The sequence below is a fragment of the Mus pahari genome, chromosome 2 (assembly GCF_900095145.1).
Source record: "Mus pahari chromosome 2, PAHARI_EIJ_v1.1, whole genome shotgun sequence".
In the NCBI taxonomy this organism is placed as follows: domain Eukaryota; kingdom Metazoa; phylum Chordata; class Mammalia; order Rodentia; family Muridae; genus Mus; species Mus pahari.
Window position 1 is genome coordinate 41,021,763 of NC_034591.1, and position 17,811 is coordinate 41,039,573.

General features: G+C 39.6%; 1 protein-coding gene across 1 annotated transcript in view; it reads right to left on the reverse strand.

The window, feature by feature from the left end:
- LOC110316747 (F-box/WD repeat-containing protein 1A-like) overlaps positions 1-14,622 on the reverse strand; it is a 22,303-nt gene extending 7,681 nt beyond the window's left edge. The window contains exons 1-2 of the mRNA XM_029535264.1: positions 14,565-14,622; positions 14,208-14,345 (exon numbers count right to left, since the gene is read on the reverse strand). Coding sequence (XP_029391124.1) covers positions 14,208-14,345; positions 14,565-14,622 — 196 coding nt within the window. The remainder of the gene's footprint in view (positions 1-14,207; positions 14,346-14,564) is intronic.
- Positions 14,623-17,811: the final 3,189 nt, after the last annotated feature.

Sequence of the window (17,811 nt, forward strand, 5' to 3'; positions counted from 1 at the left end):
CTACAGAGTGAGGTCCAGGACAGCCAGGGCTACACAGAGAAACACTATCTCAAAAAAAAAAACAAACAACAAAAAGAAAGAATGAAAGAAAGAAATGTGACAAACTAAATATAAGAAAAACATAACAAAAGGGAAACTAATTTTCTCAATTTTTGTTCCTTATCTCATATATGTCCAGGTTTGTGCCAAGTTGACAAAAAGTGCCAAGTTGACAAAAAACAGCCTATATAGGGCATATTTGCTTGCAAGTTTCTAACTCAAAAATAGGCATTACATCATGCATTTCAATGTACAATATATTATATAAATAATAAAGTGAGATTGACTACAAAACTGTTTTTGTGAGTATAAAAACACATATAAATAATGAAAAACATGAAATAGGACTGTATAATTAGTAAAATAAAATTCTTTGTTGAAAGATAATAGATTACAGCTACATGCTGTCATTATAAGAATTACTGGTCAGTTTAGTTTTAGAAAGTTTAATAATAAAATTCAAGCATCATCAATAACATACAGTTTTTGAATAAGTGCAGAAATTACAATTTCTGCATTTATTCACATAACTATATTATTGATATAAATATTCCATGCTTGTCTCTGGCCCCAGGACTCAGGTGAGATTTCCATCCTATATCCCAGGTCTCTCAGAGAACAGTCTACACAGTGAGCATGCAGATCACAGAAGCAACAGAGCTTCTTAGACAGGGTCCCTTCAGAACTTCATCCTCAGCCAAGAGGCTGAGCTGAGACCCAGAACTCTGGGTACCTTCCTTGCCAGAGGAGAGCTTGCCTAAAGAGAGTGCTCTGACCACTGGAACACAGGAGAGAGTTGGACTCCCAGGAGTGCTGACAGAGGCTAACAGAATCACAGGAGGAACAAGCTCCAGCCAGAGAGAGCTAGAACATCTAACACCAGAAATAACCAGATGGTGAAAGTCAAATGTAAGAATCTTACTAACAGAAACCAAGACCACTCTGCATCACCAGAATCCAGTAAGCCCAATACAGCAAGTCCTGGATGCCCCAACATATCCATAAAGCAAGATTCAGTTTTATATTGTATCTCATGATGCTGGTAGAGGAATTTAAGAAGAGAATTAATAACTCACTTAAAGAAATGCAGGAGAACACTGCTAAACAGGTAGAAGTCCTTAAAGATGAAACACAAAAATACTGTAAAGAATTCCTGGAAAACACAACCAAACAGTTGATGGAATTGAACAAAACCATCCCAGATCTAAAAATGGAAGTAGAAACAATAAAGAAAATCCAAAGGGAGACAATTCTGGAGATAGAAATTCTAGGAAAGAAATCAGAAACCATAGATGATAGCATCAGCAACAGAGATGGAAGAGAGAATCTCAGGTGCAGAAGATTCTATAGAAAACATGGACACAACAATAAAAGAAAATGCAAAATGCAAAAAGATCCTAACTCAAAACATCCGGGAAATCCAGGACATAAGGAGCAGACCAAACCTACAGATAATAGCAGTAGATGAGAATGAAGATTTTCAACTTAAAGGGCCAGTAAATATCTTCCACGAAATTATAGATGTAAACTTCCCTAACCTAAAAAAAGAAATGCCCATGAACATACAAGAAGCCTATAAGACTCCAAATAAACTGAACCAGAAAAGAAATTCCTCCCGACACATAATAATCAGAACAACAAATGTACTAAATAAAAACAGAATATTAAAAGCAGTAAGGGAAAAAGGTCAAGTAACATATAAAGGCAGACCTATTAGAATTACCCCAGACTTCTCACCAGAGACTATGAGAGTCAAAAGATCCTGGACAGATGTTATGCAGACCCTACAAGAACACAAATTCCAGCCTAGGCTACTACTCCCAGAAAAACTCAATTACCATAGATAGAGAAATTAAGGTATTCCATTACAAAACCAAATTCACACAATATCTTTCCAGGAATCCAGCCATTCAAAGGATAATAAAGGGACAACTCCAATACAAGGACAGAAATTATGCCCTAGGAAAAGCAAGAAAGTAATCCTTCAACAAACCTAAAAGAAGACAGTCTTAAGAACAGAACCACAACTCTAACAACAAAAATAACAGGAAGCAATAATTACTTTTCCTTAATATCTCTTAATATCAATGGACTCAATTCCTCAATAAAAAGATATAGACTANCAGACTGGCTATGTAAACAGGACCCAACCTTTTGCTGCATAAAGGAAACCCACCTCAGGGACAAAAACAGACACTACCCCAGAGTAGAAGGGTGGAAAACAATTTTCCAAGCAAATGGTCCAAAGAAACAAGCTGGAATAGCCATTCTAATATCGAATAAAATCAACTTCCAACCCAAAATTATCCAAAAGACAAGGAGGGGCACTTCATACTCATCGAAGGTAAAATCTTCCAAGATGAACTCTCGATTCTGAATATCTATGCTCCAAATGCAAGGGCATCCACATTCATTAAGGAAACTATAGTTTAAAGCTCAAAGCACACATTGCACCTCACATAATAACAGTGGGAGACTTCAATACCCCACTCTCATCAACAGACTGATCCTGGAAACAGAAACTAAGCAGAGGCACAGTGAAACTAACAGAAGTCATGAAACAAATGGATTTAACAGATATCTACAGGACATTTTATCCTAAAACAAAAGGATATACCTTCCTGTCAACACCTCATGGTACCTTCTCCAAAATTGAACATATAATTGGTCACAAAACAGGCCTCAACAGACATAAAAATATTGAAATAATCCTATACATCTTATCAGATATAATTGGTCACAAAACAGGCCTTAACAGACACAAAAATATTGAAATAATCCTATACATCCTATCAGATATAATTGGTCATAAAACAGGCCTCAACAGACACAAAAATATTGAAATAATCCTGTACATCCTATCAGATCACCACGGAATAAAGCTGATCTTGAATAACAACATAAATAATACAAAGTCAATATTCACATGGAAACTGAACAACATTCTACACAATAACAGTACTACTGTAAGATCCAGCATTACCTCTCCTGGACATATACCCAGAAGATGTTCCAACTTGTAAAAAGGACAAATGCTCCATCATGTTCATAGCAGCCTTATTTATACTAGCCAGAAGCTGGAAAGTACCCAGATGTTCCTCAACAGAGGAATGGATACAGAAAATGTGGTACATTTACACAATAGATTACTATTCAGTTATTAAAAACAATGAATTTTTGAAATTTTTAGACAAATGGATGGATATCATCCTGAGTGAGATAACCCAATCACAAAGGAACACACATGATATGCATATACTGATAAGTGGATATTAGCCCAGAAACTTAGAATACCCACGATATAATTTGCAAAACACATGAAACTCAAGAAGAAGGAAGATCAAAGTGTGGATACTTAGTTCCTTCTTAGAATTGGGAACAAAATACCCATGGAAGGAGTTACAGAAACAAAGACTGGAGCTGAGATGGAAGAAAGGACCACCCAGAGACTGCCCCACCCAGGGATCGATCCAATAAACAACCACCAAACTCAGACACTATTGCATATGCCAGCAAGATTTTGCTGACAGGACCCTGATATAGTTATCTCTTGTGAGGCTATGCCAGTGCCTGGCAAATGCAGAAGTGGATGCTCACAGTCATCTATTAGATAGAACACAGGGCTCCTAATGAAGGAGCTAGAGAAAGTACCCAAGGAGCTAAAGGGGTCTGCAACCCCATAGGAGAAACAACAATATTAACTAACCAGAATCCCCAGAGCTTGTGTCTCTAGTTGCATATGTTGCAGAGGATGGCCTAGTAGGCCATCATTGAGAGGAGAGGCCCTTGGTCTTATGAAGATCATATGCCCCTGTACAGGGAAATGCTAGGGCCAGGATATGGGAGTGGGTGGGTTTGGGAGCAGGGAAGATGTATCTGGAGGGGACTTTTGGGAGAATATTTGAAATGTAAATGAAGAAAATATCTAATAAAAATTAATTTATTTTTTACATTCTATATCCCATTCCCCACCTACCCACCCCTGATCTACCCTCTGACTGCTCCACATCCCACACTTCCTTCACACACATACTCTCTCCACGTGGATGCCCCTACCCCCACCCCACCTGACCTCTAAACTCTCTGGGGCCTCCAGTCTCTTGTGAGTTAGGTGCATCATCTCTGAATGAATACAGACCCAGACGTCTTCTACTGTATGTGTGTTGGGGGCCTCATATCACCTGGTGTATGCTATCTGTTTGGTCATCCAGTGTTTCAGAGATCTTAGGAGGTAGAGATTAATTGAAATGCTGAAAATGTTAAATATAAAACAATCCTGGTGTAAAGCATCCTGTAAATCTGGGGCACTACAAAAAGAAAAAATGTAAGATAAATGGGAATACAGAAAGAATAAAACTGTTTAAATGCATGCAAGGTACAAGAAGTGTACAGTATACTAAGTAAAATGGATCAAAAAAAAATTCTCCTCAGCGCATAATAGTCAAATCCCTCTACATACAGAAAAAAAGAAAGATGATTAAAAGCTGAAAGAGAAAAAGATCAGGTAATGTTTAAAGATAGACCTATAAGAATCACACCTTACGTTTCAGTTGGAAACTCTACAACCTAGAAATGACTTGATGGAAACCTTACAAATAGTAAGAGTCCACAGTTGTTAGCCAAAACTATGATATCCTCTAAAACTCTCAATCATCATAGATAAGAAAAAAATTCCACGCTAATTCTGAATTTTAGCAGAAACTATCTACAAATACAGTTGTACAGAATGTGGTAGGAAAACAAATAAACAAAACTTCATCCTAAAGAGTTTAACCACATTCACAAAACACAAGGGATATGTAATATCTGAATAGTAAATCCAAAGATCTGGGAAAGCCCACATAAGAACAAAATATTAGGAATAAACCAATACTTCTCATTAGTATCACTCAGCCTCAATGGTCTCAATTCTCCAATAAGGAGATCCAGAAAACGAAACGAATATAAGAACAGGATCCATCCTTCGGCTGCCTATAAGAAACATGCCCAACCATGTTTATTGCTGTTTTGTTCTTAATAGAAGAAATTGGAAACAGCCTAGACTCCATCAATGAATGAATGAATTTTTAAAATGTGGTGCATTTACAGAATAGGATAGTAATCAGATGTTAAAAAAAAACTAAACTTGCAGGTAAATAGATATATCTAGATAAAAACCACCCCGAATGAGGTAACCCAGACCCAAAGAGACAAATATGGCATGAATTCACTTATACATGGATGGCCACAGTGATTACCCATCATACTTTGTTCCACTGTTCTATTTTTACTTACTACCATACAATGGTTTTTTGTTCTCTGAAAGTTGAAAAGACACCAAAGAGCTGTTTACTGACTACTTTATGTGTGAAGAAGAGACTGCACATTGAAATAATGTGTCATTGTTTTAATTTCTAGGGCTCAAAAGTTTCATAAGCTTCCAGAGTCTTGAAGTATCCTTACTTTCTGATGTCTTAGGAAACTCCATCACCCCTCCATTGAAAAAATGTTACAATCTGAATGAAACACTTACGGGACCTTTGAAATGTGTCATTGTTTTAATTTCTAGGGCTCAAAAGTTTCATAAGCTTCCAGAGTCTTGAAGTATCCTTACTTTCTGATGTCTTAGGAAACTCCATCACCCCTCCATTGAAAAAATGTTACAATCTGAATGAAACACTTACGGGACCTTTGAAATGTGTCATTGTTTTAATTTACAGGACAGATTATTTAGACAAATAAAAGAAATATATTTGAATGCTTGAGGTACAGTGTTCAGGAAATAATTACTACACTAACAACTTCATTAAAAATAAAAATGAGCTCATTTAATTGAATTACTTGTAATTGCTAATCAATTAAAAACACTTCCAGAAAGGTTATGGCATTCTTGGATTTCAAGTTAAATAACTCTCAGGGGACAGAAATCTCATTAACAAGTCCATATTTAAAAATAAAATAAATCAAGATCTAGGATAGTAAAGATTCAGAGAATTTTGAGGGCATGGTGAAATAAAATATTATAAGGGAAATAGATCTTCTCTACAAACAGTGTGAGGATTATTGCAGTGCTTAAGTTTGGAGTTTAGTTTATATTCAAATCATGTGCAGCTATGTAGTATAATTCCTAATAAAAATGTTACTTAGCTTTTCTTCAGTGGATTTTTTTTTCTTTACAAGTCAGTCCCCAGAGTACGTCACTTTAAGCTTTCTTCAACAAATTTGAGTCTACATGCATGCGTGTGTGAATGTGTCTCCGTGTGTGTTATGTTGTGTTATATTGTGTCATACTAATTTTGTGCATGCATATATTTAAATATGCTCACTAGTGCATATGTTTGTGAAGTAGCTTAATACTTCCTATGCCACTGTTCATTCAATTAGTCAATCTTGAAAGAATAATTAAATGCTCTGTCTCACTGTTTTCTGGTCTATAAAATGAGATAAGGCTAAATAGTTCTGTTATTTGTCCACAGAATTAAGTATTTGTTATATTATGTGCAAAGTCCCTAATACAGTGGAATTAGTAATGTCCACTAAATTCTAGAGGACATTGCTGCTATTGTGCTAATAAGGAGAAACAGGCTTGCTACCATCATTGCCCACTTTGCACTCTCTGCTTGAAGATTTCCCTTTGGTTTCTAAGCAGAATAAGTCATCCTTTAAGGGTCCAATAATAGCATCCTTATTATTATTACTCATATATCTCTGTAATGTGACTGCAACTTTTGGTGAACCTATGTAATTATCTACAACTCTGATATGAAACCATCATGAACACCCTGCTGAGTTGTTTTGTTTGTTCATTTCTTTGTTTCCTTTTCTGCACCTACTTTCTCATGCTTCACCTGCAGTGACTTATGGTATGAGAAGTTATATCTAGAAGTTCTACCAACACACACACACACACACACACACACACACACACACACACACATTTCTTTTCATTTGCTTCTTTCTCCATAAGGCTTTCTCTCTTCAAAATCACTAACTTTAGATGCATCTGAAAAATGGTTGTTTACTGAAAGGGCAATACTTTTTCTAGACAGAAAAGAATCAGCAGTCAATGTAGGCTTGAGTGCTTAGATTCATGCCATCAATGATTGATTCTCTGACTCATAGAGATCATGTGAGAAAAATACAAACTGTCTCACTACAATTTCCCAGGAAACCTCTGTACAATGATTATAAAAGAAGCAGGACAGGGAGAGAGGAGAGAGGAGGCCAAGAGCTGGAGAAACAGGAGACAAACATAGACACTGAGACAGAGATATAATTTCCTGTAGAGTGAAGAAAATCTTCGTAAAGTCTTCTAAAAAGAATACCAAGCCCTTGAAAATGTATGTGAATTAAAATGAAAAAATAATCTGATTATTTTAAAATTTGGATGTCTGGGTAGATCTTTGGCACCAGGTTTCTGATATATAGATACAGATATGTATGAGTAATAATAATAAGGATATCATGGATAGAACTTGAATCCTTAGAGGATGTGTTATTAAATTATTCTGCATATAAAACGTGTATGTGTGTGTTTATGTGTGTGCAGTAGAATATATGTATATTTCTTTGTATAGTAACTAAGTGTAAGACTCACAAAGCTTGTATCCAATACCTACAGTTGTAAACAACTTCCCTTATTACAGGTAGATTATGTCATTGTATAGGTGGTAAAGTACTTCAGGCATGAGTTCCTTCTACAAAAACCTTATTGTGTTAATCAATCTATATTATAAAATCAAATTTTTGCTTGTTAGAACAGCATTATTTTAAGCATCAGTTGTACGTAGAAATCATTCTAAAATGCAATGTGCCCTGAATTTCTTTACCAAGGATTGACAGGTTAAAAATAATGCAAAGTACCCTGCAATTCACCTATAACCACTCAATATTTACATTTTATCTGCCAAACTAATATGCACTTTTCTTTTCAGGCAATAGTATTTGAAAAATGTACTTAAAATCCTAAGCTTGATTTAGAACTTAAGACTAAAGGAAGACAATGTGAAGAGAATTATTATATTCAACCACATGTCTCAATCCTCAGAAACTATTATATATATATGCATATTTATGATAAATTTATTATAAAAGAGTGTAAATAAAAGTGTGATTAAACTCAAAATGGGCAAAAATAAAGTTTGAGGTGAAATTAGACCTGAGGTAGAATGAGCTCTCTGAGGACAATCTGAAGCCAGAAAATAATAATATTTTTTTGTTTTTTTTTTACGTTTTAATATTCCTGTTTTCATTTGACACTTTCATTCTCAGCATTCTGTTCAAAATATATGTATACTGTTTTGTATATTTTACAAATTAAAAATAATGCTGTGTTTGTGTTTGCATAGAACATCTTTCCCCAAACGTTGACTTGGAACCCTAAAGTGAATAATAAAGTACAGCAACATCAAATATAATGTGATGTAAAATAGAAAAAACTTTTGGCAGAGCAAAAAAGATTTGAGCTAAGCACTGCACAGAATATTTTGGAATTATTTATTATTTTGTAACATTAGGTCATTTCTAAACGTGGAATCTTTATATGGAAGAGGAATTCATTTAGCAATGCACTAATGGAGCATTGTTCCAAACTAACTGCTCATAGGCAGCCACCATATACTCTCTGTATATAAATGTTGTCTAGGATACTTTATATATGCACACAAAAGATAAAAATATCTTAGAGGCTTTGTACATAACTAAAAGTTTCTCTTGTCAACATCATCATCATCTCCATTTATTAGAAAATATTATTAACTTAACTTTTCATTCTCCCTTAGTTATTTCCTAACATCTTGTCATAGAGGACATAACTTACTACACTACAACCAATCACATTTCATGTCTTGGGTTCCTCCTTCCATTATGATAAACTATTTATTTTATTTGCCTTTGATGACTATGAAAACTCTGAGAATCACTTGCTAGTATTTTATAGAATTTTCATGTAGTTGTATCTGTCTGCTATTTTCCTCATGATCAGAATAAGACTACGTCTGTAAAGAGGAAGATCATAGCGGTTACAATTAATTTTCTATTGTGTCATGCTATGGTCACATACAAGTAGCCCTCAGTGCTAAAGTCTTGCTATTATTTTATTTCACTATACCCTCCTTCTTTTCTCGTCCCAATCCTTCGAACAAGTCATGTTAAAAAACAAAACAAACAAAACACTTAAAGAATTCCATTAAGCACAATCCAATATTAGAAAATCGAGTAATAGACAATCTATTTAATTACAAAATATTTTCTCTAAAATAGTATAAAAGAAAGCACAGTCCCTGAAAGATCCGCCTTCCCAGGGAGATCCTCGCTCAAGTCCCAGGATGAGGTGATGCCCCAATAACTCGAGAGAAACCATTCTTGATGCGATATGCATGAGGTTTAATTGGGAAAAATCAGCATGCTGAGGACGAGCTCATAGAAGATCGACCTTCAAGCAGTTTCAATTGAGGGCTTTTAAAGGAAAGACTATACGAAAGGGGGGGGGAGTTCACAAAGAATGGGAAGCTGAGTAAACATTTCAGCTCATCTCTTACTGAAGAGTTACAGGCTATCTTTGGTAAACATTCTTGGTGGGGATCTAAGTAAACATCATAAGAGTGGGGATGATGTATTATCCCATCTCCTACTGAAGGGTTACAGACTTATCTTTGGCAAACATTTTTAGTCCCTTACACAAAGAGGCGCCAGGGTGAGTTTAAGATGAGCCTGTTCCAGAGGTCATCGGTAACTCAGGCTGAAGGTGAAAGAACAAAGAACTCTTTGCTGGGCTTTGTTTCTAGGGGGGTCTAAGAAACAAATTGAGTTGGGGTCTTACATCATGAAGACTGAACCACCATGCTAAGAGCATGCATGGGACTAGCCTATGCCCTCTGCACATATGTAACAGTTGTATAGCTGTTCTTCACGTGGGGCTAATGAAGGTGGAAGAGAAGGCTGTCTCTGACTATGTTGCCTGCCTTTGGGACCCTTTCCATAACAGGGCTGCCTAGTCTCCTCAGTGGAAGAAGCTGCTCCTAGTATTACTGTGATATGAACAGAATTCCACTACACAGCCCAACGCTGCACCTAAGTAGCCTCTCTTTCCTGTCTTTGTGAGAGTTGAGTATATCCTATATCTGATTTATTCTGTCAAATCTCTCTCAGATTTGTCACTTTCAAACATTGATGCTTCCTTCTGCAAACTTTACTTTCATTGTTTGGGATTAAAGGTGTATACTAAGGACATGTACGTATTCTACGCAGAGAGAATAAAGACGTGTACTGAAGCTTGATCAGACACACCTAGCATATCTTTGGGTGTGATCCCTTGCCAGAACAGCCATGTTTTGGAATTAAAATTCCTTCATATCTTTCCCTCTTTCTGTTTAAGCCACAATTTGTAAGTAAACCCCATAAATATAAGTCTATTTTTTATAAAGAGCTGTTGATACAAGTTAATGTGATGATCCTTCATAATGGCAGTCCTGATCAACTTCCTTCAGCAATTGCCCATTAGAGATTAAGGTTTTCCAATCTTCCAGTCTGATGAACATTCTCTCATTTTTCTTCCTGTTTGTTGAGCTGACCCCATTACTCATGCGCGGGTGGGGTGGTAGGGGGGACTGAAGAATCCAAAATAAACTCAAGCCCACTCAGCCTCTTCCACCTCTGAAGGGACTTTCCAAACTATACTAGCAGATCAAGTACAGAGCCAGATAAAAAAAAGCAGGCCGACTAAACGATGATGAGAAAAAACTGTAAGGGCAGGCAGAGTGAGAAACTAGGCCAAAGGTAGTTATCCTATACAAACCAACCAGTGCCTGAAAGGGTTACTTGCTACACCAATGAGAATAAGCCAGCTAGCCCTGCTGCCTAAATCTGCCCCTTACAAGGTATAAAAGGCAGGTTCTTTCTTTGTTTGGGGGTCTCTCCTCTTGCCTGTATGCTGAGAGGGGAGGAGCAATGCTTTGGATCAATTAAAAAAAAAATCCTCTTAAAGTTTGCTTTGATGTTGGTCTCTGTGGTCTTTGTGAGTGAGGGTCTTTTGGCAGACTCCAAAATTTGGTGCATTGGCCAGTAAGATCCTCCTCAGGAGGACCCAGACACCGTTCATCGGAGGACTGCTTGAGCAAGATAAAGTGGGATCCCTGTCTATCTGTCTGTCTGTCTTGTCAGGGTCCGCCATCTGTGTTTGTCATTTGTGAGGCTGGTTATGTCTCAGATTTGCAAGGCTGCTTAGGTCTCAGGTTCTGGGATTCTCTCCTGAGAGAGACCCATCTGGGTGGGCATTCTGACGTGCAGATGGGTCAAGATGTCACAGACCACAGGAAACTGGATGATGCTCCAGATTCCGGCTAGGGAGTTGGAACGGAGGTGGTCCTTCTCAACCCACTGGAGACAGCTACCGCCTGGTACGGGTAGTATCAGACTTCTGTGGGAATCACATCTAGGATGCCTTGTATTCTTTTTTGTCTTACTTGTTTTCTGTGGTATTACTGTGACACTTTATCTGGACAGTTTCTGTTGTGTGTCTGTGTGCCTTGTGTGTCCTGGTATGTCTCTGTGTTTGGACTTGGACTGACAACTGACAACTGTTTTGAGAATCATGAGACAGACACTACCCATCCCTATGTGTCTGCCCTTTTCTCCCATCCACAGGTCCCCTACTGTTTGGTACTTATGCCCTTCAGGAAAAGTCTAAGAAGAAAATCATTTCAGAACCCGATGCTGACCTCCTCCTTTCAGATCCTCCTCTGCTGCCCTACCTATTTCCCCTTTTATTTCTCCCCAACTTCAGGGAGCTTCTGGAGAGTTGTAGATGCCGCCACCATCCTTGGATCACCAAGATGGCAGACCATCAGCCCCACCGAGGACCCAGAGCTGAGGGAGTTCTGGCACATCCGCCCAGCGCGACCCAGGCGGCAGGTGCTGTGCCCCAGCTTCCTCGGGCGGCTCCACCCTTGTTCCCATGCCCCTCATGTGGTCGGCTGTGCTGAGCACGCGAGGCAGAGAAAGGTGGCATGAGGCAGAGTGAGGTGGCATGAGGCAGAGTGAAGCTGCAGGAGGCAGCGCGAGGCCTCCTCTGCAGTGCTGAAGGGTGAGCCTGCCCCCACCCTGCCACCACTGCTATCAGTGCTCACCAGCCATAAGGCCCCGCCATGCCCTACTGAGGTGCAGATCCTCCGTGGGGTGTGTGAAGCGGTCATCACTAGAGACTACTGGCATGCAGGTTTGACCCCGAGGTGTGCTGCACCCCTTCGAATGGCAGCCCCACAGGATGATTGTCAGCAATTGTTGCAGGTTCTCTTCACCACAGAGGAAAGGCAGAGAAATCTCTTAGAAGCTAGGAAGAACGTCCCGGGTCACAAATGGGAGGCCCTTTCAACTGGTTACTGGGTTCATAGAAGGTAGGGAGCACCTAAAAGCCTATTGCCAAGCTCTAATGGTGGGTCTCATCTCTGTGGGGCTGGGAAGTGCTCCACCAGTCTGACCAAGGTAATAGGAAATTAAGGAAAGACAGGGTAAGTTAGTAAGAGAATTGTATAGGTTGATAAGAAAGTACAGAGGAAGAGGAAGAGGAAGGAAGGAAGGAAGGAAGGAAGGAAGGAAGGAAGGAAGGAAGGAAGGAAGGAAGGAAGGAAGGAAGGAAGGAAGGAAGGAAAGCACTGCTAAAAAGTGAGCTAAGAAGTGAAGGAAGAGAAAGACAAAGAGGATGAAGAAGACAGATGTGTACAGATAGAGGTCTGGAAAAGAAGAGAGAAATATTAAACCCATAGAGAATCTAGGCAAGGAGATCTCGAAAATAATAAAGAGCAAAGCTTCAGTAGACTCAGGAGAGGTAGATGACAATGGCAAATGGAGAGATTAACAGTGAGGAGAGGTAGAAATAGAGAGGAAGGGGAATAGAGAGAGTTCTGAGATGGGAGAGGCAGGCAAGAGGAAGGGTTGCTATATAGAAATAGAAAGCATGATGGTAGAAGGACAAAGTACAAGCAGTGAGACACATGGACAGGCTGACAAAGACAAAGACCAGAGTCAGAATCAGAGATGTGCAGTGAGACAGAAGGATGAGTGACAGGATGGGGACGTGATAATTAGATAACATCCAAAGGGACCAAAGACAAGGAGGAGGCACAAAGAGAGAAAGAGAGAAAACATTGTATGAGATCTCCATTACAGTCAGGAAAACAGAAGCAAAGAAAGGTAAATAACAAAGACTAGAACCTGGCAAGGTGGCACATGCTGATAATGCTAGCAATTGGGAATAATAAGCAGAAGGAACAGGAAGCCAGGGAATTAAAAGGGGACAAGAGACAAGAGAGAAACTTGCATAAAATACTGGCCACAGTAGTCAGGCGAACTAGAGAGCTTAGAAAGACAGTACCGGGCAACTGCAGAGAGCCTTTGGCTAAAGATGAATGTGCTTACTGTAAAGAAAAAGGACACTGGGCGAGAGGCTGCCCCAAGAAGAAGAGGGGCAAAGGTGGCTCTCTGAAGCTAGAAAAGAGACTGTGTTTCATATTCCTCCACCGACCAGTTCAAGACAAGTTAGAAAGTTGCTAGGCAGTGGGGGCTTTTGTAGATTGTGGATTCCAGATTTTGTTGAATTAGCAACCCCACTTTATCCCCTCACAAGAGATAAACAGCCCTTCTATGGGGAAATAAACAAGCCTTCAATGCCATTAAGACTGCCCTAATGTCGGCTCCAGCTTTGGGCCTCCTGGATGTGACTAAGCCCTTCCATCTATTTGTGGCTGAGAACAAAGATATTGCCAAAGGGTTTCTTACTCAGAGATTGGGGTCCTGGAAAAGACCTGTGGCATACTTATCAAAAAATTATACCTTGTGGCACCAGGATAGCCTGCTTGTCTGTGCACAGTGGCTGCTGTGATGTTATTGGTCGAGGATGCAGATAAATTGACTCTGGGGCAGAACTTGGTAATCTCGGCGCAACACATCCTAGAAAGTGTAGTTTGTCAGCCTCCTGACTGATGCCTGACTAACACTCTAATGACACATTACCAGACTCTGTTGCTCAACTCTGATAGAGTCACTTTTGCACACACACACCCCACCCCCCGCAAGCCTAGACCAAGATCCAGGCTTGGAGTCCCCTGTCCATGACTGTCAGCAAGTTCTTCGACTGAGACACATGGGTGGCAAAAAGATCTGACAGACCAGCCACTACAGGGTGCAGGCATTACCTGGTACACAGACTGAAGCAGCTATCTTGAGGAAGAGAAGAGACATGATGGAGCAGTTGTGGTAGATGAACATCAAGTTATCTGGACTGCCAGGGACACGTCGGCCCAAAAGGTAGAACTGATTGCCCTCACTAAGGCCTTGGAATTAGGAAAAGGAAAAAGATTCAAATTCTACACGAATAGCAGGTATGCTTTTGCAACAGCCCATGTCCATGAGGTCATATATCAAAAGAGGGGTCTACTGACATCTGGAAAAAAAAATAAGAACAAAGAGGAAATACTGGCTCTACTGAGGGTCATCCACTACCCTGCCAAGGTAAATGTCACCCACTGTCCTAGTCACCAGAAGAGAGATACCATGATAGCAAGGGACAGCAACATGGCAGACCGAGAGCAACATGGCAGTTGCAGCCATGGCCCTGTCAGTGCTCCTGGCAATGGAGCCTGAAAAAACCCGTCCCCGAGTTTAAATGACTTAGCCCTCATTTCCAAAGATTCCAGTCACAAGTTCAACAAAAATAAAAGACTGTGGTACACCTCTGGGGGAAATAAAATCCTACCACAAAGACAAGCAGAGGCTATGATCAAACAGATGCATCAGTGGACTCATTGAGGGGTAAGCAAGCTCATTCAGACATTTTCCAAGACTAAGTTCCATGTACCAGGGTTGAAGCACCTTGTGGAGCAGGTGGTGCACAAGTGTGTGCCCTGCCAAAAGTCAATGTCTGCTGCACCACGGTGGATCCAGGGAAGAGGTATTGGTAAGACAGACATGGAGTCTACTGGATTGTCGACTTTACTGAAGAAAATATGGGTATAAATACCTTCTGAGTTTTGTGGATATGTTCTCATGATGGGAAGAAGCTTTTCCCTGTGAAAATGAGACTGCTCAGATGGTCATCAAGAAGATTACTGAAGAAATTTTTCCAAGGTTCAGAGTGCCGAAAGCAATAGGGTCAGATAATGGCCCTGCCTTTGTTGCCCAGGCAAGTCATAGTGTGCCCAAGTATTTAGAGGTAGAATGGAAATTACATTGTGTGTACAGACCTCAGAGCTCAGGACAGATAGAAAAGATGAATATAACCCTAAAAAAGACCTTGACAAAATTAACCATGGAGACTGGCACTGACTGGGTGGTGCCCCTCCCCTATTTAGAACCAGAAATACACCCTATTGATTCAGTCTTACTCCTTTTGAGATTTTTTTATGGGGCTCCCACTCCCCTCACTATCTTAAATGTGATTGAACCCATAAAATGTTGTAATAATGATCTGTATGCTAAGATAAAAGGCTTGCACACTGGTCACAACTCACTACAGTGTATGAGCTGGGTACCCCAAAGACATCTCACCAGTTCCAGGACAGAGATTTGATCTATGTGCACCAGCATCATGCCCAGACCCTTGAGCCTCGCTGGAAGGGTCTTTACCTAGTCCTGCTTGCTACCCCTTTTTATCCTGTTTCTGCTCTTAACCTTTAGCCCATGCATCCTTAATTGCTTAAGTACAGTACAAGTTTTGATGCTCAGACAGCAATACCAGCAGCTCCAATAAAGTGAGACATCATTTCAGGATTGAAATGCACCAGAGAAAAAGAGGGGACTGTAGAATCCAAAATAATTTCAAGCCTACTCAGCCCCTTCACCCTCTGATGGGACTTTCCAAACTATACTAGCAGGCCAAGTGCAAAGCCAGATAAGGAAGCTGGCCAACTAAACGATGCTGAGAAAAAAACATAAGGGCAGGCAGAGTGAGAAACTAGGCCAAAGGTAGTCACCCTATGCAAACCAACCAATGCCTGAAAGGGTTACTTGCTACACCAATGAGAATAAGCCAGCTAGCCCTGCTGCCTAAATCTGCCCCTTACAAGGTATAAAAAGCGTGTTCTTTCTTTGTTTGGGGGTCTCTCCTCTTGCTTGCATGCTGAGGGGGCTCTCCAGTGCTTTGGATCAATAAAAAAAAAAATCTTCTTGCAGTTTGCAGCGATGTCAGTCTCTGTGGTCTTTTGGCGGACTCCAACAGGACAGACATATCAGCTTTTTCCTGCATTATCTGTTCTGCTGTCTTTCTGAAACTTTTCCTTCTTCTAATCATGCTTTTCCAGTGGAAACCTTCATGTGGAAGCTTCTCTTACTTGGATTGGACTTTTGTCAGTCTTGGAGGAATCCATAGCCCTCCATTACCTGTGAAAACAACTATAAAGAAGACAAGTTTATCTAGTTCAGCAGTGTTTTCTAGAATTTAGTCTCTCATTTCATCTTATTCCCTCTTTCTGTATATTAAGGTACAATTAGATTTTTATGAATCCACACATAAGTCAGACACTTAGGCATTCTCATCCAATGCCCAGCTCCACACCAGCAATCCAGGCTCCTCACTCATTTAAATACAAAAAGAAACAAGCTTTATTGCATAAGATGTCCATATACAGTATCTCTAATATCTAATTCAATTTCCTCTAGTTTCTCTGTAAGGTTACTGACAGGAAAACCTGTGTAGTGTTATTTGTTGTCAGAATGCTAGATAATTTCCTTAGAGACTTTCTCATTGTCTCCTAGGGACTTTCCCATCGTTAAGAGATTACCTTACATCTCTTGCTAATCTGCTTTCTTTAGTTCAGTTACTAATTATCCTTACCACACCATCAACAAATCCCAGAAAACTGAGGTCTTATAGAGAAGGCTCTAGGAGTGCTTTACCTACACTGCTTTGTCAAGTGACCTGTCTTCCACAGTCAAAACAATGGTAATTCGATATCTAGGATTATTGGCCATTGCTTCTCCAATTACATAGTCATTAGGGTCAATATCAGCAGCACTTCTAATCCACTCATCCATGGGTGCTGATTAAAGTTTTAAAGGTCTAAGAATGTTTTTAGACTCTTCGTTTTCATTTTCGAAAGCTAAAGTTTTAATTAATGCCCATTTCACCTCTGGATCTGATATTGCTCTATTTATCACAGACAATAATCTATGTGAGAAGTCTCTATGGGCTTTGCATAATATTTGTGAACAACATAGACCTTTTTCTTTATTCCAGCCTTTTATAGGTTCTAAAGTACGTTGTATATAATAATACAGTCATCAAATAGCATCTGATGTCTTAAATCAGCAAATTATACTTCACCTAACCATTGCTCTTTCACAATATTTACATCTTTAGATCTATCGTGATTTCCACAATTTCAGGTTCTTCTCACCACCATGTCATGTTTGAATTGAGAACCAACTTCCAGAATAGTTGATGTTAAATCTTTCCAGGCATGGGTGATAACCTTGTTTTCAGTAACCCATTTAATATCTGTCTTACATAGTGTCTTAATCAGGGTTTCTATTCCTGAACAAACATCATGACCAAGAAGCAAATTGGGGAGGAAAGGGTTTATTCAGCTTACACTTCCATACTGCTATTCATCACCAAAGGAAGTCAGGACTGGAACTCAAGCAGGTCAGAAAGCAGGAGCTGATGCAGAAGCCTTGGAGGGATGGTGCTTACTGACTTGCTTCCCCTGCTCTCTTATAGAACCAAGACTACCAGCCCAGAGATGGCACCACCCACAAGGGGCCCTTCCCCCCTTGATCTGGATCTCATGGAGGCATTTCCCC